We start from the raw sequence: 24,858 nt of genomic DNA on the forward strand, positions 1-24,858 counted from the left end.
TATTTGACACCAGTGCACGTAGACTTATTACACCTTGAAGGTAGGATTCAAGGAGTGTTTAAAATCATTGCAGAACTTGTGTATTCCTGTAAAAAGAACACAGCTTGTAAAAGCTTCTCATTTTGCATTCATTGGTTAATGATTATTGACAATTAATTCATGCATTCTCCATTGCAACACCTCTACCAATAAAAGTCGAGCTTGCTAACCAATCAGCATTCACCTCTCAAGCTGTAGAAATGTTGGTTTCCCCTTCAGCTGGTATTCTTTTAAATAATGCTGTTGAGTGCAAGGTGATGTGTTTCAAGAAAAGGTGCCTCTTCTCAGCAATGTTCAAGTGCTTAAAGGATGGGAAAGAGGAATTCCAGAGCTTAGGGCCAGAGGTATTCAAGCCCAATTAAGGTGACTAATGTTTGTTTCAGATCTAGAGGGATGCACAGGGTAAAGGGTTGTAGGGCTGGTAAAGAGATTGGGAGATGTGAGGAAATTGAGGTATTGAAACAGGATATAATTTTAACTTGGGGCGTGGAGCTACAGGGTTAGAACTAGACTGGGGTAGAAATTGCTGCATTGGAAACCAAAGGAGGTGAGCAAATGCCAAGAGGGGCAGCACGGTGGCTCAGTGGTTAGCACTGTTGCCTCACAGAGCCAGGGACCCAGGTTCGATTCCATCCTCAGGCGACTGTCCGTGTGGGGTTTGCACATTCTCCCCGTGTCTGCGTGGGTTTCCTCCAGATGCTCCAGTTTTCTCCCACAGTCCAAAGATGTGCAGGCAAGGTGGATTTGCCATGCTAAATTGCCTGTGGGGACGCGTAGACTAGGTGGGTTACAGGGAACGGGTCTGGGTGGGATACTCTGAGGTTCAGTGTGGACTTGTTGAGCCGAAGGGCCTGTTTCCACACTGTAGGGATTCTGTTCTATAAAATTCGAACAATGCTTGTGCAGTCATGTTCAGCAGCTCACTTGAATAAAGTGCATCAATTTAGCCACCACTTCACAGCATGGCACAATGGCACTGCAAACATACCGATGTGTAGGTGTTTGTCACGAGGGAGGCTTGCGTTAGATCCCCAAAAGCAGGATTAAACAGTAAGGGGACATGAGAAGCAAGTTAGAATCTTAGAATCCCTACAGTGCAGAAACAGGCCCTTCAGCCCACTAAGTCCATACTGGCCGTCAGAGCATCCCACCCAGGCACATCCCCTTATAACTACCTGATCTACATATCCTTGGATACTACAGGCAATTTCCCATGGCCAATCCACCTAACCCACACATCTTTGGACTGTGGGAGGAAACTGGAGTGCCCAGGGGAGACTCTCTCAGACATGGGGAGAATGTGCACAGTTAGCCACCAGAGGGTGGAATCGAACCCAGGTCCTTGGCACTGTGAGGCAGCAGTGCCAACCACCGAGCTGTTGTGCCACCCCAAACATCTTGAACCTCAAATAATGTTGAAAGACAGAATGAGAGGAGGCTTAACGTCAGCCTGCAGGAGGGGAGGGTGTTACTCTTGCTGAGTTACAGTTGAGTATCAGTAACTGGTTCGCCCCTGGATACTCTGGCACAGAAACAGACTTTCTGGGAGTTGGGAGGTGGGAGATGACAAGTGAATGTGAAAGATGAGCTTTGGGAAGCATCCTTACCATGTGTGTATGCTTCTGATAACAGATGGTGTTTGGATGGGTGGATGTAGACTCATAAATTGTTCTCTTGTTTATTGCCACAGAATAAATGATGCTCCAGTGCGAGGCTACGAGAAGGATGTTGGCAGCAAGACCACCTTGCGGTTCTTTTATCCCGAGTCAGCAGCCAAGGATCCGAATACTGAAAACAACCCGAGCACACTGCTTGTGTTTTTACCCTTTAAGCAGGTGGATGCCCAGTGGCTGAGGGAGATTGTGTACGATGAGAAAAGAGTTGAGTATGGTCTGTTGTTAGAGCTGATCGGGACTGTTGGTGTTGACAGTGTGGGATTTCCACTGAGCTCAGTCAAGATAACAGGAAACCCATGCAAATTTAAACCAACAGCAGAGGACTTTTGCTCAATGTCTTGTGTCATTTGAATTCTTTGTGATTAAATGCCCTTCTCAAAACAACATAAGTACACCAAGTAAATCTTTATTACCAGATTATCTAGCAATTTAATCCGGATTTTTATTGGATTCAGGCTTGACAACCTGGCATGGTGACTTTTGAACACGTGTTCAGGGCCAATGACAAAGTCCTAGTCCAGTTACTATGCCACTCCATCCCACATGCTACATGTCTTGGCTTTTAACACTCAAGATTGAAAACCCCAATTCTTCTTCAGATTTTTGAGAAAAATCCACTGACTCTTTAGACTAGGGCATCAGTGGCTTAATGGAATACCTATCATGTGACTGAGACTGTTTGAACACAGCAGGTCAGGCAGCATCAGAGGGGCAGGAAAGTTGACGTTTCAGGTCGAGACCCTTATTCAGAAATGGGGGAGGGGAAGGGGATTCTGAAATAAATAGGGAGAGAGGGGGAGGCGGATAGAAGGTGGATAGAGGAGAAGGTAAGTGGAGAGGAGACAGACAGGTCAAAGAGGTGGGGATGGACCCAGTAAAGGTGAATGTAGGTGAGGAGTTAGGGTCGGGGTAGGTCAGTCCAGGGAGGATGGACAGATCAAGGGGGCAAGATGAGGTTAGTAGGTAGGAGATGGGGATGGGGCTTGAAGTGGGAGGGGGGATAGGTGGGACAAAAGACAGATTAGGGAGGTGGGGACGAGCTGGGCTGGTTTTGGGATACAGTAGTGGGAGGGGAGATTTTGAAGCTTGTGAAGTCCACATTGATACCATTGGGCTGCAGGGTTCCCAAGCGAAGTATGAGGTGCTGTTCCTGCAACTTTTGGATAGCATCATTGTGACAGTGGAGGAGGCCCAGGATGGGCACGTTATCTAAGGAATGGGGGGGTGGAGTTGAAATGTTTCGCAACTGGGAGGTGCAGTTGTTTAGTGCGAACCGAGCAGAGGTGTTCTGCAAAGCGGTCCCCAAGCCTCCGCTTGGTTTCCCCATTGTAGAGGAAGCCACACCGGGTACAATGGATACAGTATACCACATTGGCAGATGTGCAGGTGAACCTCTGCTTGATGTGGAAAGTCATCTTGGGGCTTGGGATGGGGGTGTTGGGGGCAAGTGCAGCACTTCCTGTGTTTGCAGGGGAAGGTGCCGGGTGTGGTGGGGTTGGAGGGGAGTGTGGAGCAGACAGGGGAGTCGTGGAGAGAGTGGTCCCTCTGGAAAGCAGATAAAGGTGGGGAGGGAAAAATGTCTTTGGTGGTGCAGTCGGATTGCAGATGCTAGAAATGTCTGAGGATGGTGTGTTGGATCTGGAGGTTGGTGGGGTGGTATGTGAGGACAAGGGGATTCTGTTTTGGTTGTTATTGCGGGCACAGGGTGTGAGGGATGAATTGCGGGAAATGTAGCAGACACGGTCGAGGCCGTTCTAAACCACTGAAGGGTGGGGGGGGGAACAGGATGCGGTCCTTGGAAAAACGAGGACATCTGAGATGTATGGGAATGGAATGCAGATGCGGTGGAGGCGAAGGAATTGGGAATAGGGGATTGCATTTTTTCAGGAAGGTGGGTGGGAGGAGGTGTTTTCTCGGTAGCTGTGGGAGTCGGTGGGCTTGAAATGGATATCGGTTTCCAGGTGGTTGCCAAAGATGGGGACTGACAGGTCCAGGCCTGAAATGTCAACTTTCCTGCCCCTCTGATGCTGCCTGGCCTACTGTGTTCATCCAGCTCCACACTGTGTTGTCTTTGTACGAACTGCCAATGCTGGAGTCAATGTTTGACTGTTTGTGTGTCTTGCAAGGTCAGGGTTAAAATCTTAGTGGGAGCATGACAACACCGCCACCTACAGGCTTTCTTTTACAAGCCATGCACCATCCTGACTTGCGACTACATTGCTGTTCCTTGAATTCCCTTCTGGCAGTACTGTGTGTTGTTGGAGTACAGCAGCTCGAGAAGGCAGCACGTGCCCACCTTCTCCAGTTCTTTTAGGAATGCCCTGGCAGCAGCGCCCATATCCCATGAACAAAAAGAAACAAAGTATCGGAGTTCTGCAAAATTTCGCCGTTAACCATTTGTTCTGCATTCCCCACACAACTGTCAGACTCCTAGTCTTATTTACACCCCATTGCAGGAAAGCCCCCTAAGGGTTGTTCAGAGATAGAACCAACCACAGCATGAACACCGGAATTATCAGAAGCTCGTGGGGAACAGTGCATTTGATCCCTGTTCTCCTGTCTTTGCTCTAGCTTAGCTCGTGGTCACCACGCGCACACACACAGAGGAAGGGTCACCAGGCTCAAAACGTTAACTTTATTTTTTCCTTCACAGATGCTGCCAGACCTGCTGAGCTTTTCATGCAACTTCAGTTTTTGTTCCTGATTTACAGCATCCGCGGTTCCTTTGGATTTTATTTAGCTTGCAGTCAGTTGGAAGACTGGATGGTGCGTAGTTATGTCAGCTCACTGCATTGTGTAAGCTGCTAGTCCCTGATGAATGTTGCTACCGTCTTCCTTTGTTAAGAAACTCAAAGACCTGTTTGGTTTAATGTGATCAATAAACCACTCCACAGTCCAAGTAAAAAAAGTCCCTTGTAGCTAACAAGGTATAGTTCATTGCATGTTGGTGTCTCTTACACTGTACACTATTGCAGAGACTTTGAGGAGGACTGGATGTTAGGTCTCACTCCATCGAGATCCTTAGCTATTCAGACCTGTAGGCAGTATGACTCTGTCTTCATGGCTGATGTTTATGCCACTATAATGGTTTAATGGTTTTAAACTTTCCAGACCCATATTTCGCGCACTGGGGGAAACTGAGTTTCAGATCCATACAATCTTTGTGTGTTTAAGCTTTATCCTATCTTCTGTTGGTTAACCAGTCCTCACAAAACCGAGGAACAGAGAGAAGAATGGGCAAGCGATGAGCATTAATTCTTCCTTTTTAAGTAGAATAATGTAAGTGGAGAAAGCACCACGATAGGCGGCTGTTGAAGAAATCAAAATATTAGTTAATATAACATATATTTGCAATCAAAACTGGAGCACAGTCATAAGAGGCAGATTAGCAGCTTGTTTCTTGCCCAGTAACTGTGGCTGCCTCTAATTTAGATCTAAGGCAGGCAAATGGAGGTAAGTTATAGATTCAGCGTGATCCACCTGAATGGTAAAATGGGTTAGAAGGGCTGACTGGTCTCTTCTTGGTGCCGTGTTTCAGTGCACAGCTCTGATGACCCACATTGACTTGGTGCTTAGACATGTTTTCCCTTGTAGCTCTACCCCAAAAGCACCTTGCAACATTTCATTGACTTCCACTTCCTTAACTCATTAACACCAGTGTGTCAACAATTAACGTTCCCTCCAACTCTTCACACTAAATTAGCACCCAGCATTTATTCTTTTTGTTCCAGTTTAGGAAAGGATTTTGGAGAGCTCCTCCCTTGATTTGGGAAGCAAATCCTTCTAATATCCGGATCCTTAATCCTTATTACATCCATCAAGCCGCCACCAAGTTATTGAACATGCCTCTGAAGCTGCCTCCCAAGTCAAAGCAGGTACGGGCAATGATTTCCAATTAATGAGTTTGAAGTGCTATTTGTAAACCACTCATTGTCCTTTTAGCTTCCAGGACCTGGGTTAACACGCAGTTTGCACCGAGACAATCCATAAGGTTTAACCAGTCTTGCAGGTGCTTACCTTCAACCAAGGTACATGGACCTTTCACCTCCATCCCGGGGAAATGCATCTGTTCGCGGTGGCTCAGTGGTTAGTACTGCAGCCTCACAGCACCACGCACCCAGGTTCGATTCCAGCTTCGGGCAACTGTCTGTGTAGAGTTTGCACATTCTCCCTGTGCCTGCGTGGGTTTCCTACAGGTGCTCCAGTTTCCTCCCACAGTCCAAAGATGATGAGCAGGTTAGAGGGGTTGGTTGTGCTAAATTACCGCATAGTGTGCAGGGATGTTTTGGTTAGGTGGGTTTGACATGGGGAGATGGGTCAGTGTGGGATGCTCTTCAGAGGGCCGGTGTGGACTTGTGGCCAAATGGCCTGTTTCCACACTGTAGGGATTCTTTTGATTCATATTCGGAGGCAGTCGGGTGGAAATCTGCTTCCTGTGTTGGTATTTTGCAGGTTTGGAATTCCTAAGCCTCTTTGCTTTCCTCCTCCTTTTCAGACGCACCTTTGAACTTTGTTTTTCATTGACTAAGTTTTCGGTCAACAGCCCTTGAATCTCTTCATGTTGTAAGATTTTTGTTTGATAATTTTCCCCTGAAGTGCCTTGAGATGTTTTGCTCTGTCTCTCGGGATTATACAGGCCCAAGTCATTGATTTGTTCAAATTAGTCACCATAGGTAAATGTATCCTCTCCCCTTTTAATTTCAGTTTAATTTAGTTCATCGTGATAGAATCATCATCATCATATTATCCCTATAGTGTCGAAACAGGCCATTCAGCCCAATTCGTTCACACCGACCGCAGGTACAATAGCAACATGTAAAAAAACATCTGGATAGATACATGGGTGGGAAGGGTTTAGAGTGAAATGGACCAGATGTGGGCAATTGGAACTGGCTGTGTGGGCACCATGGTCAGCATGAATCAGTTTGGACCGAAGGGCCTGTTTCCATGCTGTATTACTTTTACGACTGTATACAGTAGTGGAACACCTGTCATGTTGGGTGACTAAGGCCATGTTTGTTTTCTGAGGTAAGGTTTAGGATACCAGATAAAGCATTTAGCTTGTAGCCAGCGTGAGTGCTCTTTATTCAGCAGGTCCAGGGTCACTCAAGGTATTGGCCTGTCTGTCTCCTCTCCTTTCCATGTTCCGAGTGTTTGGCGGTGGAATTCTGGACCCCCATACCCGGCAAAGACTGCAGTGGTTTGGTCATTATCTTAGCAGCATGGCTGACTGGAACCGTGTCCCACTCTCACCACCTGTTACCGTGCAGGTTTGGAAAGTTTGACAGCCTGACCACGAACCTGTTTTGCTGTGCTATGCGTGCTCTCTCTTTGGCTCACAATACCTGGGGTGAGACTCGAACTTTGGGCTTCTGGCCCAGAGGTGGTGGTACAATCGCAGACCTCCTGCTCTGATGGTGTAACTTTTCAAATTGTTTGCATGGAATTACGTAGAATTCATAGCCTCGAAACTTCCCTTTAAATTCAGCTACTCTGCACTGGTGCTTACACTGCACACAAGCTGTTTGTCATGGCTTGGTTTGTTTTAAAGAAGCTGGGAGAAAGGCTTATTTTAAAATTGTAGTTGGGAGTACAGGAGAGAAGCAAGTAGCCATTTTTGCTGAATGAGCTAATGCATTTGTACCAGAGGTGCAACTGGCAGAGTCATGGCGTTTGACTATCAACACATTCCTCCTCTCATAGTTGTAAAGTTCAGAAATGTCCTCTTTAATTGTTTGTGGCCTTGTTTACACAGACAGGCCACTGTAGTAAAAATAGGTCAAACGATAAGCCAATGGTTCTGACTTGGAGAGACCAGATTGCTGGGATTGTGCCAATGTATGAATGCTGATGTTGGTGATTTTTACACAACCTTGTCAAGATATAGAACATAGAACATAGAACAATACAGCGCAGAACAGACCCTTTGGCCCTCAATGTTGTGCCGACCTGTGAACTAATCTAAGCCCCTCCCCCTACACTATCCCATCATTATCCATATGCTTATCCAAGGGCTGTTTAAATGCCTCTGATGTGGCTGAGTTAACTACATTGGCAGGCAGGGCGTTCCACGCCCTTACCACTCTCCAAGTAAAGAACCTGCCTCTGACATCTATCCTTTCGTCCTTATCTCCCTCATGTATGGTTTCCAGCTCTCCCTTAATTGCATGTGTGTTCCTGCCCCCAGGAGCATCCCAAATTCTGTGGGTAAATAAATTTGTCTCAATTCACAATCAGTTTTGTCAATGGCTGTCTCATGTTTGTGATCTATGCTCTTGGGCTCTCTCACAAGTCAGGAAAACCTCCCTGCTCTTGGCCTATCATAATTCTTCCTGGGCTTGGAGACCTCATTTAGGTCTCTGTGCTCCTGAAATCTGACTGCAAGTGTAGCTGTTTATTCAGGAGTGTAATGATTGCTCACTGTGTCACATAGTCTTTCAGCCAAATTAGCAAAATATCTTAATCGGTTGTCCCTGATCCATTACTCAGCTGCCATATTGAAAATAAACATTGCAAAGTGCAGTAATTGGGGACCAGTGAGAATGCTGCTGGTATCGTTGCTTGCATACTGTCACAATCTCTCACCTCAATGTCTATTTCTATATCCATAGAAACCAGTGCACCCCACCACAGGGTTTCTAGCCATCACAGTGGCCCTGAACTATTGCGACGAGGTCCATATTGCTGGCTTCGGATATCCACTAACGAAACAAAGTACTCCCATTCATTACTACGGCAAAACTACCATGAAAGAAATGTCTGTAAGTATTGATAGTTCTGCCTTGAGGTACCTGACCATGCAGGAGTGATCTCTCCTGTGCTGGTTGGAAAATAGCCTGGATCTTTCCATCAGATAGATTTGAACTCCGAGGTTGATGTTGAAATGAGCTCTTGCTAAGATTTATTTAATGTTAACCTTGCCCTGTCTAAACAGTAGCTCACTACTTTATGATTTCCAGTGTCCACAGAGGATACCTACCTTGATCCATGGACAGGGAGGATGGGGGAAGGGTGTCCATTGCAGTGTGCTGATACAGCATTTTCAGTGCTTAATCTGTAAGTGAAGGTACTAGCTTGTTACAGAGTGAGCATATGGCTTCACACTTGATCCCAGCGACTCGAGTACACAATCTAACCTCACCCGCTTACTCAGGCCTGAGGGTGTGCCTCACTGAGAGAGATGCCATCAGTTAGAAGCGGTGTTACATCAAATCACCTCCTACCCTCTCTTGTGGGCCTAGAAGAGATCTGATGACATTATTCTGAAGAGCATTACATGAGAGCAGCCTGGTGTCCTGAATAATATTCTGAGGAAGGGTCACTTGACCCAAAACGTTAACTCTGATTTCTCTTCACAGGTGCTACCAGACCTGTTGAGCTTTTCCAGTAATTTCTATTTTTGCTTTTGATTTCCAGGATCTGCATTCTTTTTCAGTTTTCATTCGATATTCATCCCTCAGCCACCAACTGCAAACAGATGATCTCATCCTTTTCTGCGTGCGGTTTGTGTAAACTTGCTGTGCAGGATCATATAAAGGATAATAAGTTGGCACAGCATCGTGGGCTGAAGGGCCTGTACCATTCAATGCTGTACATTCTAGGAGTTGGGCACTGTTTTCAGAGTTACAGCAGTGACTACAATTTGAACATCCCTGTTGACTGAGACAATGTGGGATGCCTCAAGATTGTGTAAGGAGCTACCTAAATGTAAAATTTCCCTTCCTCAGTAGAATGGTTCCCCACTTTTCACAGAACAAAACACACACACACACACACACACACACACACACACACACACACACACACACACACACACACACACACACACACACACACACACACACACACACACCCCGAGAGATGAGAAAACGGGCTCAGGTTAATGGATATCGCAAGTTCTGGGATTGATGGCTATACTGACCGCACCCACCACCCACTGTAACCCGTTCAGTTTGAACTGTACTAACCGTGCAGCAGAGACAGAAGGTTGTGTGTGCTCAGATTGTGAGAAGGACAGCAAGGGAGGCCAGGCAATCTCAAACACGAAACATGAGAGGAGAACGTACCAGTTGAAACTTCACAGATGCAACCAACACTTTTTAACTCGCCAGCTCTACCATCACATACATCCCCATATTCATCTGAGGCCAGGTCAGCATTGGTTCTGCTAATGCAAAGGTGTGGAGGTGCAGTCAAAGATGGCATTGATGTCATTGCTAAGCCTTGAGAATTCCATAAAGTGAAAACTAGTTCTGTTTTCTCACAAAACCTGATAAGGAATGGAAAACACAAATCTTAAGACAATTCATTAAAATTGATAACTGTGTCAGAACCCAGAAGCCTTCTTCAAGCTGCTCGTGAATTTTACATGTTCCAAGGATTAACATAGACTTTGAGAAAGTGTGAACAGTTGCTCATGTCCAATCTGAACAATAGTCCAGGTATTGCATACTGCAACGACTGCAGCAGTTCAAGAGGAGGGTTCACCACCACCTTCGACATGGGGTGGCACGGTGGCTCAGTGGTTCGCACTGCTGCCTCACAGCGCCAGGGACCTGGGCTCGATTCCAGCCTCGGGTGACTGTCTGTGTGGAGTTTGCACATTCTCCCCGTGTCTGCCTGGCTTTCCTCTGGGTGCTGTGGTTTCCTCCCACAGTCCAAAGATGTGCAGGTTAGGTGGATTGGCCATGCTAAATTGCCCGCAGTGTTCAGGGGTGTGTGGATTAGGTGGGTTATAGGGGTATGGGTCTGGGTGGGATGCTTCTAGGGTTGGTGTGGACTTGTTGGGCCGAAGGGCCTGCTTCCACACTGTAGGGATTCTATGATTCTCAAGGTTAATTAGGGATTGTCAATACATGTTGGCCTATCCAGTGGCACTGACGTCCCAACACCTGATTTCTTTCAATAAAAATAATAGCATAATGAAAAAACCTTGTTCGCCATCTGTGCTTACTTCTGACTGGATGCTGTAGGCGCTGTGAATTGATTTGGCAGTTGCACTCTCTGTAGTGTCATTGCATTGAGAAGTCATTGGAAAGAAAGGCCATTTTATTTCAGAAGCCTAGGGGACTGGTGTATTTTTATCACTGAAATTATAATATCTTTGTAGAACATTTTTATATTTCTGCATTCTCAGCATAAGCTAAGTGCATTAATCAGGAACTCAGTATGGTTAGAGGCCTGATTGGAATTTTTGCTGTATCTGTTCACCTCTGTACTATTTTATAACAATTTATAATTTTATCGTAAACAGAATTACCAGAAAGAAATCTTTGTGGGTGTTGTGTACTCTTGCGTGTGTTGTATTGTAATTAAAGAATGATTAGCCAAGCGACTTGATGACTTAGCTTTCAAAGGAGAGTTGTTTGGAACTGTGTGGAGAGTTGGAAAGAGCCAAACTGATTGGTTTGATTTTGAAAACTGACCCAATAAACTGAATGGTGTTACTGCATCCACAACTCCATGCCTAGTGCTGGTTGCTACTTTTCTCTGCGCCTTACTGCAGGGCGGGTTGTAGCACGTGATTCTGTTTAATATAGCAGAAATTATTTGGAGAAGCTGACGAACAAGATCAGATCACTCCATGAAGGCACACAAAACACCTCAACAATGGCAGTGTGAAGGGTCTGCTGTTTCATTTGGGAGGATGCACAACATCCCTGAATATCACCCCTTGCTGTGGCATTGTGAAGCTGACCATCTCCAATAAGAGGCAATTTAATCACTGCCCCTTGACATTCAATGGTGTTACTGTCTCTGAATCTCCCGCTATCAATATCCTGAGGGTTACTGTTGACCAGAAGCTCAACTGGACTCACCACAGAAACACAGTGACTACAAGAGAAAGTCAGAGGCTAGAAATACTGCGGGAAGTAACTCACCTGCTGACTCTCCAAAGCCTGTCTACCAAGTACAAGGCATAAGTGAGGAATGTGATGAAATACTCCCCACTTGCCTGGTTGAATGTGTCTTCACTAACACTCAAGAAGCTTAACACCATCCAGGATAAACCAGCCCACTTGATTGGCACCACACCCACTGCAGAAATTCCCCAAAGATCCTTAGATAGCAGTTTCCAAACCCACAACCACTTCCACCCAAAAGGAAGAGGGCAGCAGATACATGGGAACACCACATTTTCAAGATCCCCTCCAGGCCACTCATGGTCCTGACTTGGAAATATATCACTGTTCCTTCATTGTCGTGGGGTCACAATACTGGAATTCCCTTCCTAACGGCATTGTGGGCTGCAGCAGTTTAAGAAGGAAGCCTACTCCCGCCTTCTCAAGGGTAACTAGGGATGGCAATAAATGCTGTTCAGCCAGTGATGCCCACGCATGAATATGTTTTTTTAAAAAAAAAAGAGGATGGCTTTAAAAAACTTCATTGGTATAAAATAGATTTGAATTAGACCAGCTGAAAATTACTTTTCCAATGTGATTGGGATGAAGGAGATTTGATAAGTGTGTTGTGTGTTGATCATTCACTTATTCTAGGTGAATAAAGTACATGGAGTATTCTGGTGTTGTTTTATAATAACTTTCCTTTTACTTTTCAGAACTCTGAACACAATGTCACACATGAACAGCAATTTCTGAAGAGACTGGTCACTTCTGGGGCAATTAAATACCTCACTGTTTCGGAGTAATTGTTTCATGAAAGACAACTTCTTATTTATATTCCCCACAAATTATTGGTTGTGACATAACATCGGCTACTGGATATTTTACTGAGGACAGCCGCACCCCTGTTCCGGCGTATACAGGATTGTGGATGGAATAGTCATTGCCCTAGGTGTGGGCAATTCTCTGGCATTGCCAGAATCATTATAACTGATTCAGGAGATTCTACCCTGCACTGGCTGCTAAATACCAGACACTACTATAAGTGTTAAACAAGACTAAATGGCCTACATCTCAAGAGTTGAAGAGTTGATTTGGAAAATCCAAGTTCTGTCTTCCCAGACATGCGAGAGGAATAACTCTTGCTTTGAATACTTGACTTCAAAAGCTGATGTCATTTGTAATTGGACAAGGAACACATGGACTTACTGAGAACCTTCCACACCTTCACAATGTTTTATTTTGCTAGACCAATGGACATTGACTCCCATTGTAAATAACTTCCTTATGAGCTTTCCCTCTGATTTATTAAATCTGTCTTACAGCTCCAGGGAAGAAAGATATGTGTAAATGACAGCAGTTCTTCTTGTGATAGTCCCACATCCGTCAGCTTACTTTTTTTTCCTCTTCCAGTGGGCAAACTGTTCTGTCCATGGTGGCCATTTTATGTTACCTCTGCTCTCCTAGAGCCAAGATTTGATTTGCTTCACAACAATTCACACCAGAGGTTTGAATTAATAATCTCCTGGCATTTATTCATTGTTGCTTTGGGAAATGGTACTGCACATCTGTTGCTGTCAATGCTGCCATTATTTAGAGTTAGCTTACCCAATCTTGATTTGGCCACTGGTGTAAGGGATCTGCTTTCAATTGTCAAATTTTAGCCCAAAGGTAGAATTCTGAAGGCGTTTCTCACTGTAAGGCAGCCCACACTGGTGGTATATAATGGTTGCAACTCTCTCAGCATTGACGAAGTGTTGATCTTTGTGAGTGTAAACCCAATGTGCTACTCCGGCATTATTGTTTGGAGAAATTCCTTCCAGATTTTCTTTTAAAAAAAACTCAGCTTGTTCACACAAAACCACACTAGATGGTAAGTTTAATTTGTGCCCAGTGCGTGGTATAGCATTGCAGGCATTTTAACATTTTGAATGGAACCTACTCTATTATGTTCTACCTCTGGAATGTATTTGGAGATTTTCTTTTTAAAATAAAAATGATACTGAAAGTCCAAATTTTTCCAAAATGGAATTCAGACAATGTAAAAATAATTCAGGTCTAGATTTTTTTTCACTAGTGAATTGAAGAAAATTGTATTCTGTCTGAACTTTTGAAGGTTATTTCTGTCCTCTTAGTGAAGATATCAGATTTATAATGAAGCCAAGGATTGGTATTGCACTTCTCTGCTTCAGTCTACCTTTTAAAGGAAGAGTTCCTGTGATGAGAATAAGACTTAATGGAATTAATTGTATTGTGTAGGTATTATGGTCAAAACTTCCATTGTGTGCCTCAAGGAGGTCATTGGGGTTTTAGACGCTGTCCTTTCAAACACTCTTTAGATTAGATTCCCTACAGTGTGGAAACAGGCCCTTCGGCCCAACAAGTCCACTCCGCCCCTTGAAGCATCCCACCCAAACCCATCCCCCTATAACCCACACACCCCCGAACACTACGGGCAATTTAGCATGGCCAATCCACCTAGCCTGCACATCTTTGGACTGTGGGAGGAAACCGGAGCACCCGGAGGAAACCCACACAGACACAGGGAGAATGTGCAAACTCCACACAGACAGTCACCCGAGGCGGGAATTGAACCCGGGTCCCTGGTGCTGTGAGGCTGCAGTGCTAACCACTGAGCCACTGTGCCGCTTAGAACACTTTTTCTAAGATGTGCTGAATTGCGTTCTGCTGAGAAGTCTGCTAACAACCTTAACTTGTGCTACCTGCAGTCTTCAGTGGTCCCCAGCTCCAAACTGCAAAAAATTTTACCCAGCAAATACACACTCGGATATGTTGAAATCAGAGGAATTTTTTTTAAGCTTCTTCCTTCTTTGTGATGCTATACTGTCCTGAAAGTGACCTTTAGGATTTATTGAATGTGTTTAAGGTTTCTCTAACTCCCTTGAGTCTGCTATCATTACAAGCTTTACTGCTACCTCATCTCCAGCTAAACTCCCCTGCAGTTTATATTTCTGTCTATTCTATTAACCAAATGCTTACTAAAGCCCAGCATTTTAGTTACCATACCATTCTAGCTGCTGACCTTTGAATTGATGTGACCGTAACCATTTGAGTACATTAGATTTCAAAGTGCTTCAGTGGGATTTATTCCATTTTCTACTGTTAAAACATAATTCCTAAAACTAACCCTTATCTACTAAACCTGACTCAATCTAGTGGTATTTAAGGGAAAATCTCCTTGTATACTGAGCTTCATTTTGCATCTTTGTAGATTCTGAGGGAATGTTTTTCCACTAGAACCACTGTCGCTGTTATAATACCCATTTCCACTTGTGGTACAACCATTTCTGAAGCATCCTTAAGGGCTTCTATTACTGCCATTGGTTTATCATTTTTTTTGTGACAATTTGCTTTTACATACCCTGTCTTATGGAAATGAAGATGTACTGATTTTGTTTTTAATGCACTTCTAGATTCTAAATAATCACTTTTGGAAACCTGACCTACATTTGTCTGTTTGCTAAAGTCAAAATCTATCCTATTCCTCCAGCTTCCCAGTGGGGATTTCATATGACAATCACTACACACTGTGAGAAACATTGCTCAAAATTACTGGAGCTTGTGCGTCTTTGACTTCAGATTACTCTCCCTCATCTTGATAAAACATTCTTGCTATTGCAGTGCTATTCCAGAATCCTTCTATATGCTTGATTTCTCTCATTTTCAAATGTTTGCCCTCACTTTAAAAAAATACTTGTTCCTAGATATTGACAGCACAGGGCTAGGCCAGCACTTATTGTCAATCCCTAGTTGTTATACTGAAGGTGGTGATGAGCAGTTGTCTTGAACTGCTGCAGTACATGACAGGCAAGTACATCTATAGTGCTTTTGAGAAGTGAGTTCCCAGGATTGTGGCAGTACAGGGTCGGTGATATAGTTCCAATTCAGGCTGATGTGTAACCTGGTGGGGAGGGATGGAGCTTACAGTTGGTGTTCCCATGCATCTTTTGCCCATCCCCTTTTAGATGGTAGAGGTTGTAGATTTTGAAGATTCTACCTGTTTAATCTTGATGAGTTGCTGCAACACAGATGGCCCACACTGCTGCCATTGTGCATTTGTGGAGAAGGGAATGAAAACATTGAAGGTGGTGAATGTATTACCAATCAATGGTTGCTTGAACTCCATGAATGAAACTATTTTCCCACAATATTTCTTTCACCCTTGTGAACTCAACATCTGTTGGTACTGTCCTATCTTTTAATTCACAAACCTAAAGAGCAAACTCATAAAGTGTTGAGTATTGCCTTTTAAACTTTATATATAGTGCGAGGACTTCTAACAGACTTAAGAAAAGGTTTGGAGAGCCATGGGTCAAGAGCAGGCAGGTGGGACGAGTTTAGTTTGGGATTATGTTTGGCATGGATTGTTTGGGCCAAAGGGTCTGTTTCTGTGCTGTATGACTGAAACATTCACAACTTTATCCCTCAGGACATCTTGTATCATTACATTCCATGAGCCTTTGGCCACTTTCAATTTGTATCCATCTTGCCAGAGGAGGTAAAATATTTCTTAAGACTTCCTTTAGTAAATTTAGGCTCTAGTTGAAGATTCTTTGGTTAACTCAAGAACCTAATTGGGTCTTCCTTCCTCATCTGAGTTATTTGCCCCGCTTTCACCTCACAACTTGAGCTTCTCTTTAGTCAGTTCCTGCTTTCCAAATTCTTTCTCCCTTTGAAGCTCTCTTTCTTTATTGTTTTTGTCACTTTTGTCTTAGGAATTCAAGTTCAGGGTTTTTCATTTATGTTTCTAGTTTATACCTTTGCATTTCTTCCTCAAGCTCAAGTATGTTTTGTCTCTAGCTTCGGCTTTCTGTCAAGATACCTCATGTCCTTTATCTTTATGCTTTTTCTGCAACTAGTTTCTAGCCAACTCAAACATATTAGCTTTTCCATCCTCAAATTTAAATACTGTGTCACTTCCTTAATTATGTCAGTTTTTCCTGATCTCTGCTTTTCATTCTACTCCCAGCTTTTTTAGCAATGCTTTTAAATTAATTAGTTCATTGTTGCATAAAAGCTAGCACAAATTTTTTTTTGGGAATGACTGAGCAGTAAAAATGCCTAATCTGTTGTTCAATGAGTAAAGCAGGCTACTATGACAATCTTATTTGTCTTAACCTTAGCAACTCCCAATACTCATGTTTGTCAGTGAATTTTAAATCCTGTAGAAGCCTCCAAATTATCTAACAATCCTGGGCAAGCCTGTATAGGTTGTATAGCAATTTGGTCACTTCACAGTAACTTTTTTATCAAAAGTGTACAAAGTTTGAGATCTCAGGAACTTACTAACAGAATAAAGCCTAAAGGTGCACAGATTTAAACAAACTAAGTAAATATTACTACACAAAAATTAGACTGTATACACACTCACACTTGTATTCTAACATCTGGAGGTAAACTATTGTTGAAGATTCATACAACCTCATGGAGCAGAATGGGCTGCAACTTTTAAGATAATAAAATGTGAGGCTGGATGAACACAGCAGGCCAAGCAGCATCTCAGGAGCACAAAAGCTGACGTTTCGGGCCTAGACCCTTCATCAGAGAGGCTCTCTGATGAAGGGGCTAGGCCCGAAACGTCAGCTTTTGTGCTCCTGAGATGCTGCTTGGCCTGCTGTGTTCATCCAGCCTCACATTTTATTATCTTGGAATTCTCCAGCATCTGCAGTTCCCATTATCTCGGGCTGCAACTTTTAGTTGTGTTTGTTGCTGAAATTTTCACTCTGGAAAGAGCAATGAAAGGACAGATACTGGAGTGAGATGACATAACTGTCTGGCTTCCTAAGAACTTTGGGGACTTTGAAAGAACGCATAGTTAAGGAGGAGACACAGGAACCAGAAGGGGGTGAGGAAAGCAGCTGTTGAGAAAACGCTGGAGGCAGCTACCAGCAAAGGGAAGAGGACAGAGTCAGCCCACTATTACTGTTTGAAACATTTGTTTTATGACCTCCTTAACCATCTTATAACCTCATGTGGTATAAAAACATTGCTGATTGCGCTGGTGATTCTTTGATACAAAACATCTAAACTTTTACCTTATGAGTAAGGGAGATAAAGTGTGGAAAAAGCAGAGACGTGTTGTTAGAGTCTGGATAGGAGCACTTCACTTAGGCTGGGAACTCCTCCATCTTTGATTGGATGCTTTTATTGAGGCACTAGCTGTATTCACCTTTCAAGCATTTGTAAATCTGCATCTTTCAAGTGAGACTTCAAAGTCTCTGTGTTTAACAGATTTAACACTTTTTGCTTTGGCACCCTTCAGAAAGCACCTACACAGTTTGATATTGAACTGATGGCAAAATGCTTATGGAATATTTCAGGTTGGATATGCGTGGGTGTCAACTGAAGTAATTTCCTCTTTTCACAATGAAATTATGATGATTTGCACTTAAAAGATGTACATTTGTTAATGATTATCTGTATTTGCTACATTCTAATCAATAAAGACACTATGAGTCACATTCATTCTCTCGAAGCTTCTGCTGTCATAGGATACGATGCAACTGAGTGCAAGTTAATTTGTAGCTATAGGGAGCTGTAGTCAGATCCCATTCAAAAATCCGCGTACCAAAACTTTGGGACAGACGCATTGTCCTTGGAGTAAGTGCAATCTTAAGACACCAGAAAATTCCAGAATTAAAGTTAAAGTTAATGTATGGGACAGATTTTATGGGCCAACTTTGTACTCCCCCAGATACAAAAATTAAAAGGTTACTGAGTTGATATGCAAGCGTTTATGGATTAGGTAGAAATCCTAGACTGGACTGAAGTTGATCTCAGGAAACATCACTTCACTCAAAGGATGATTGAGCATGCTGTCCATCAGGTGCAGTTGTAACACCATGCTCAATACAACAGACTTTATAACAGTTCTGCTAACTCAAACCTGGCCATCTATGTGGGCCTTCAGCAACACAATTATTTTCAATTAGTTTGTAACCTCATGGTTCAGCAAATTCCCCCACTTTACCATAAACATAAGGTTGTTGGCTTGCTCACCGAACTGGCTGGTTATCGTACAGACTTGTCACCCACGCTCGCTAACATTATCAGCGCGGCCTCCGATGAAGCCATTTTGTTCTACTCTGCTTGGAATTTTTACAATCCGATCTTTTGAGGTGGTTTGTGTCAGGCATGGGAATTCCTAGAGGACTCGTTCTCCACCCATAATACTATCAGTAAACATGTGGAATTAGATCCCATCCACAAACTCTTGCAAAAAAAGAACCAGTACTGACACAAAACAACCTCATCCACAACCCGACCTACACATCCTCGTGAGAACCTTAAATTATCATAACGATGAAACCAGGTTCAATGGTGAGTACAGGAGGGCATGCCAGGAGCAGCGCCAGGCATACCTGAGGATGAAGTGTCAACCTATTGAAGCTATAATCATCAAGCGGCACGGTGGGTCAGTGGTTAGCACTGCAGCCTCACAGTGCCAGGGGACCCAGGTGCAATTCCAACCTGTATGTGTGCAGTTTGCACATTCTCCCCGTGTCTGCATGGGTTTCCTCCGGGTGCTCCGGTTTCCTCCCACAGTCCAAAGATGTGCAGGCTAGGTGGATCGGCCATGCTACATTGCCCGTAGTGCTCAGGGGTGTGTGGGTTCTAGGGGGATGGGTCTGGGTGGGATGCTGCAAGGGGCAGTGTGGACTTGTTGGGCCGAAGGTCCTGTTTCCACACTATAGGGAATGTAATCTAATCTATAACACGGGATTACTTGTTTGCTAAACAGTATTTGTGACAAGCAACTAAACAGATAATCATTCCTGCAACCAGCTCTGAGGCCAGCCAAATTTAGTCCCAACTATCACAAATGCCAGCCATCAAATGGTTGGTGGCAATGGATTGACAAAGGCTATGAGCCCTTTAACATTCTGGCAATTGTGCTGAAGACTTTTGCTCCAGAACATGCCTCTCCCCTAGCCAAGCTCTTCCAGTACAGTTAGAACACTCCTCCATCCAACAATGTGGGGAAATTGCCCAGGTATGTCCATACACAAAACGCAGGATAAATCCAACATGGCCAATAACTGCCCCATCAGTCTACTCTTGATCATCAGTAAAGTGATGGAAGGTGTCATCGATGGTGCTATCAAGCAGTATCTGCTCTGTGATGCCTGGGCTGGGTACTGCCAGGGCCACTCAGCTCGTGACCTCATCATAACCTTCATTCAAACAAGGATAAAAGAGCTGAAGTCTGGAGGTGAGATGAGAATCACAGTCCTTGACATCAAAGGCCCATTCAAAGTGGCTCAGATATAGTAGGAACTACGGATGCCAGAGTCCGAGATAACAGTGTGGAGCTGGATGAATGCAGCAGACCAGGCAGCAGAGGAGCAGGAAAGCTGACCTTTCGGGTTGGGACCCTTCAGAAATGGGTGTGGGGAAGGGAGCTGGGATATAAATAGTGGGAGAAGGGTTGGGTCCGGTGGAAGGTAAGTGGGATGGTGATAGGTGGATGCAGGTGGGGATTAGTCGTAGGAAGGCTGGGGCGGATAGGCGGGGAAGAAGATGGACAGGCTGTGTCAGATCGAGGATGCAGGGATGAAAGGGAGGGTTGGACGTGGGGAAATTTCAAAACTGGTGAATTCTATGTTTAGGTCATCAGGCTGTAGGGGCCTGAGGCAGAATGTGAGGTGTTGCTTGTCCAGTTTGCGTGTGGCATCATTGTGCTGCTGGAGAAGGCCCAAGATGGACATGTCACCCAGGGAATGGGAGGCAGTTTGGGAGAGGTGGGGGGGGGAAGCGGTGGTGGGTGTTAAAATGGTTAGCGACCAGAAAGTGTTGTTGATTATAGCATACAGAACACAGATATTCTGCAAATTGGTCACTGAGTCTGCACTTGGTCCTACTGATGCAGAGGAGACTGCATTGGGAGCAACAGATACAGTAGACCAGGTTGGAAGATGTACAGGTGAACTTGTCCTGGCCCTCAGATGGATGTGAGGGGGGAGGTGTAGGGGCAGGTTTAGCACCTCCTGAGTTGCAGGGAAAGGTGCCAGGTGTGGTGGGGTTAGTGGGGAGTGTGAAGCAGACGAGGAAGTCACAGAGTGAGTGGTCCCTGTGATAGGCAGATAGGGGTGGGGAGGGAAATATCTCATTGGTTGTGGGGTCGGATGTAGGTGGTGGAGGATGGTATGTTGGATGCAGAGGTTGGTGGGGTGGTATGTGAGGACAAGGGGGATTCTGTCTTTATTTTTGTTGCGGGGAGGGGGTTTGAGGGCGGAAGTATGGGAAATGCAAGAGATGCGGTTGAGGGCATTTTTGATCACTGGAGGGGTAAGTTGCGCTCTTGAAATTCGGAGGATATCTGGGATGACTGGGAGTGGAACGCTCCATCTTGGGAGCAGATGTAGTGGAAATGGGGGAACTGGGAATAAGGGATCAAATTCTTGCAGGAAAGTGGGTGAGAGGAGGTGCAGTCCAGGTAGCTACGGGAGTCAGTGGGTTTGAAATAGATGTCAATGTTGAGATGGTTACCAGAGATGGAGTATATCATCATCCAAAACTTCCGCCACCTACAATACAACCCCACTGCCAAGGAGATTTTTCCCTCCTCACCTCTATCTGCCTTTGTAGGGACTGCGCTCTCCGTGACTCCCTCGCCTGCTCCACACTCCCCTCTAACCCCACCACCCCCGGCGTGTTTCCTGCAACTGCAGGAGGAGCTAAACCTGCCCAGACCCCTTGCCTCTCACCTCCAGTCAAGGCCCAAAACAAACTTTCCATATCAGACAGGGGTTCACCTGTACATCATCCAACCTGTCTACTGTATCCATTCCTCCTGATGTGGCCTCCTCTACATAGGCCAGACCAAGAGCAGTCTTGGGATCTGTTTCGTGGAGCATTGCACTCCTTACACTATATTCAACAACACCTTCCAGTTGCCAACCATTTTAACTCCTCCTCCCACTCCCTGGATAACATGTCCATCCTGGGCCTCCTCCAGTGTCAGACTGATGTCACATGCAAACTACAGGAGCAGCATCTCATATTCCACCTCGGGAGCCTGCAGCCCGATGGCTTAAGCGTGGAATTCACCAGTTTTAAAATCTCCCCACATCCAACCCTCCCTTTCATTCTCACCTTCTTGACCTGACACAATCTGGCAATTATCTTCCCCACTTATCCATCTGTCCCTTCCCATTGACCAATCTCTGCTACCCCCTAACTGTATCCACCTATCACCATAACCCCATCCCTCCCCCAGCCCCAGTTCTCCTCCCTCTATTTCCCAGCTACCCTCCCCCTTCCCCAGTTCTGATGAAGAGTCCTGACCTGAAACATCGACTTTCCTGCTCCTCTGATGTTGCCTGGCCTGGCGTGGTTCTACAGCTCCACATTGTGTTGATGCATTCAAACTAGCAACAAGGAGCCTAGCAAAACTGGAATCAGTGGATATCGGGGAAAACCCTCTGCTGGTTGGTGTCATTCCTGGTATGTAGGAAGATAGTTGTGGTTGTTGGAGGTCAGACAGCTCCAGGACATCTCTGCAAGAGTTCCTCAGAGTAGTGTCCTGGGCCCACTATGGTCAGCTGCTTCATCAATGATCTTCCCTTCATCATAGGCTCAGAACTGGGAATGTTCACTGATGATTGCACAAAGCTCAGCAGTATTTGTGACTCCTCAGATACTGAAGCAGCCCATGTTCACATGCAGCAAAACCTGGGCAATATCATGCTTGGGCTGAGAAGTGGAAAGTAACATTTGCACCTCATAAATGTCAGTTAATGATTATTTCCAACAAGAATTTAACCATCATCCCTTAGTGTTCATTGGCATTATGGTTGGATTCCTTATTATCCATAACCTGGAAGTTGCCATTGAACAGAAACTGAACTGGAACATCCATGTAAATTCAATAACTTCAAAGATGTTTCAGACATCACCATTCAGATAAAACATTGCACTTAATTGGCATCCCATCACAATTTCCAACATTTACTCCCTCAAGCAGTAGCATTATCATCTACAAGATGCACTCCAGTAACTCACCAATCATCCTTTAACAGCACCTTCTGAACTGATGACCTCTTTCATCCAAAATGTCAAGAGCATGGGAACGTCACCACCTGCAGCTTCCCCTCCAAGTCACTCAGTCCCCTGACTTGGAGATCTATTGGCATTTCTTCTGTGTCACTGGGTCAAAATCTCAGAACTTCCTAATAGCACTGTGGGTATTCCTAAATCTCAAAAACTGCAGCGCTCAAAGCAGGTCGCAACTAACTTCTCATGCGGCATTAATGCTGGTTCAGCCTTTGAAGCCCATATTCCATGAGAGAGTATGAAAGAAATCTGTAACACGCTTCTCAAAGCTCAGTAAGGATTGGGCTCAATTGACAAAAAAAGTGATCAGTTTTCACTTGGTCGAATATTAAAGTATGGAAGCACAATGGATGGATAATATTAACGTAGGATCCCTATAGTGTGGAAACAGGCTATTCTGCCCAACAAGTCCATACTGCCCCTCTGAAATGCATTCCACCCAGACCCATTCCCCATGTCTAACCCACACATCCCTGAACACTACGGGCAATTTAATATAGCCAATCCACCTCCCCTGCACACCTTTGGACAGTGGGAGGAAGCCCATGCAGACACGGGGGGTATGTGCAAACACCACACAGTCACCTGATGGTGGAATTGAGCCTGAGTCCCTGGTGCTGTGACGCAGCAGTGCTAATCACTGAGCTACCATACTTCCCTTTAAGGTGTAAGTCAGTCATGATCTAAGTCAGCAAACCTTAACTGCGGTCTGTTCACCCGGACTTCCCTGGAGTGCTGGGGAAGGAATAAAGTTGGAGAATTATGTAATGAGGGAAGATCCTCTTGTATGTCCACTGCACACGGTCTCACCCTTGCTCTTGTGCTATCTCTTGGTTGGATTCTTCACTCCAAAGTAGATCTCAGCATAGTTTCCAATATCCAAAACATTTCAGCTCTTACAGAGTCTTGAGTTAGATGTCAAGTCCCATTAAAAACTATGCGGATTTCTACATTTAATTAATTATCAGTCAATTCTGTGCAAGGTTTGTCCTTTGACCAGTAACTATAAGTGTTTTCTGTATTTCAAACTACTTTGATTATCATTCAATGGCCCCCAAGGTATATTTGAACAAAATAATGAATTTGTATTCTGACTTGCATCAAAGGACCGGACATATTGGTGTAGCCACAATGAAAGGTACTTTACCAAAGCCTTTGATAATTAAATGGTTTCAACAGCAACGCCCCTGCTGTCAAAAATAACACAAGGAAACTTCACAGTTCCTTGAATACTCTGCTGTGTAGCAGATTGACTTATGCCTTTTTTCAAAATGCTATTTAACACTGCCAGTTAGCTTAAAAACGAAATCAGTGATGAGATCAGTTGGATATTGGTAGAAATGTAATTACAGCAATAAAGTATGAAGGATGATTTTGGTGCCTTTCATGTTGCAAAATGAACAACAGAAACTGTTGAGCTAGCATTCAGTTAAAATGTAGGTAAGTAATGTAAGCCATGTTATCATGGTGGCCTCAATAGCCATGTATGGGAGCTCTGGTAAGAAGTTGCTCCCCTTACAGCTTAGAGCTTATTGCTCTGCCTCTAGCCATAGCATCTTGTACAATGTAACCATAAACATAATTTAACAATTATAATGAATATAACCAATGCTTATTTCAGAATCTAAAGAACCGACACTCAAATATGATCATACAGCGATGGAGACAACAGTCTAAGTTTGATATAGATAGCAGGAACTGCAGATGCTGGAGAATCTGAGATAACAAGGTGTAGAGCTGGATGAACACAGCAGGTCAAGCAGCATCATAAGAGCAAGAGTGCTGATGTTTCGGGCCTAGACTGAAGAAGGGCCTATGCCTGAAATGTTAGCTCAACTGCTCCTATGATGCTGCTTGGCCAGCTGTGTTCATCCAGCTCTACAACTTATAGTCTAAGTTTGATGGTGTGTTCTGTCGTTCAAATCTGAAGCAACCATGTAGCAGAGTTAAGCAGCAGTGAGCTATTTTGAACAATGAGGCTAACAACCCTCAGAAGAATTCTTGAAGGTAGAGGCTTAATCAAAATAAGGTGAAATAATTGAAAATGTACTCAGAGTGAGATAAAGTCAGATATAGTGTGAAGTGGAGGTGGTCAGCATTAACACAAAGCACCTTGCCCTTTCTGATCTCTTCAATGTAGTTAAAGAGCCAATGTGAGCACGCAAAAGGAAGATGTAGGAGCCACGATTTCACAGGAACAAAACTACCCAGATCTCTAACTGAAG

General features: G+C 44.4%; 1 protein-coding gene across 7 annotated transcripts in view; it reads left to right on the forward strand.

The window, feature by feature from the left end:
* The window catches only part of st3gal4 (ST3 beta-galactoside alpha-2,3-sialyltransferase 4), a 111,983-nt gene extending 94,924 nt beyond the window's left edge, over positions 1–17,059 (forward strand). For 6 of the 7 annotated variants that reach the window (XM_048562330.2, XM_048562326.2, XM_048562327.2 and 3 more), the window contains 4 exons: positions 1,730–1,919; positions 5,447–5,590; positions 8,327–8,476; positions 12,274–17,059. In XM_048562330.2, the coding sequence (XP_048418287.1) occupies positions 1,730–1,919; positions 5,447–5,590; positions 8,327–8,476; positions 12,274–12,363 (574 nt within the window). In that variant the 3' untranslated portion in view covers positions 12,364–17,059. The remainder of the gene's footprint in view (positions 1–1,729; positions 1,920–5,446; positions 5,591–8,326; positions 8,477–12,273) is intronic. The other variant, XM_048562332.2, reaches the window with a different exon arrangement.
* The last annotated feature ends 7,799 nt before the right edge of the window (positions 17,060–24,858 follow it).

The sequence above is a fragment of the Stegostoma tigrinum genome, chromosome 32 (assembly GCF_030684315.1).
Source record: "Stegostoma tigrinum isolate sSteTig4 chromosome 32, sSteTig4.hap1, whole genome shotgun sequence".
NCBI lineage: Eukaryota > Metazoa > Chordata > Chondrichthyes > Orectolobiformes > Stegostomatidae > Stegostoma > Stegostoma tigrinum.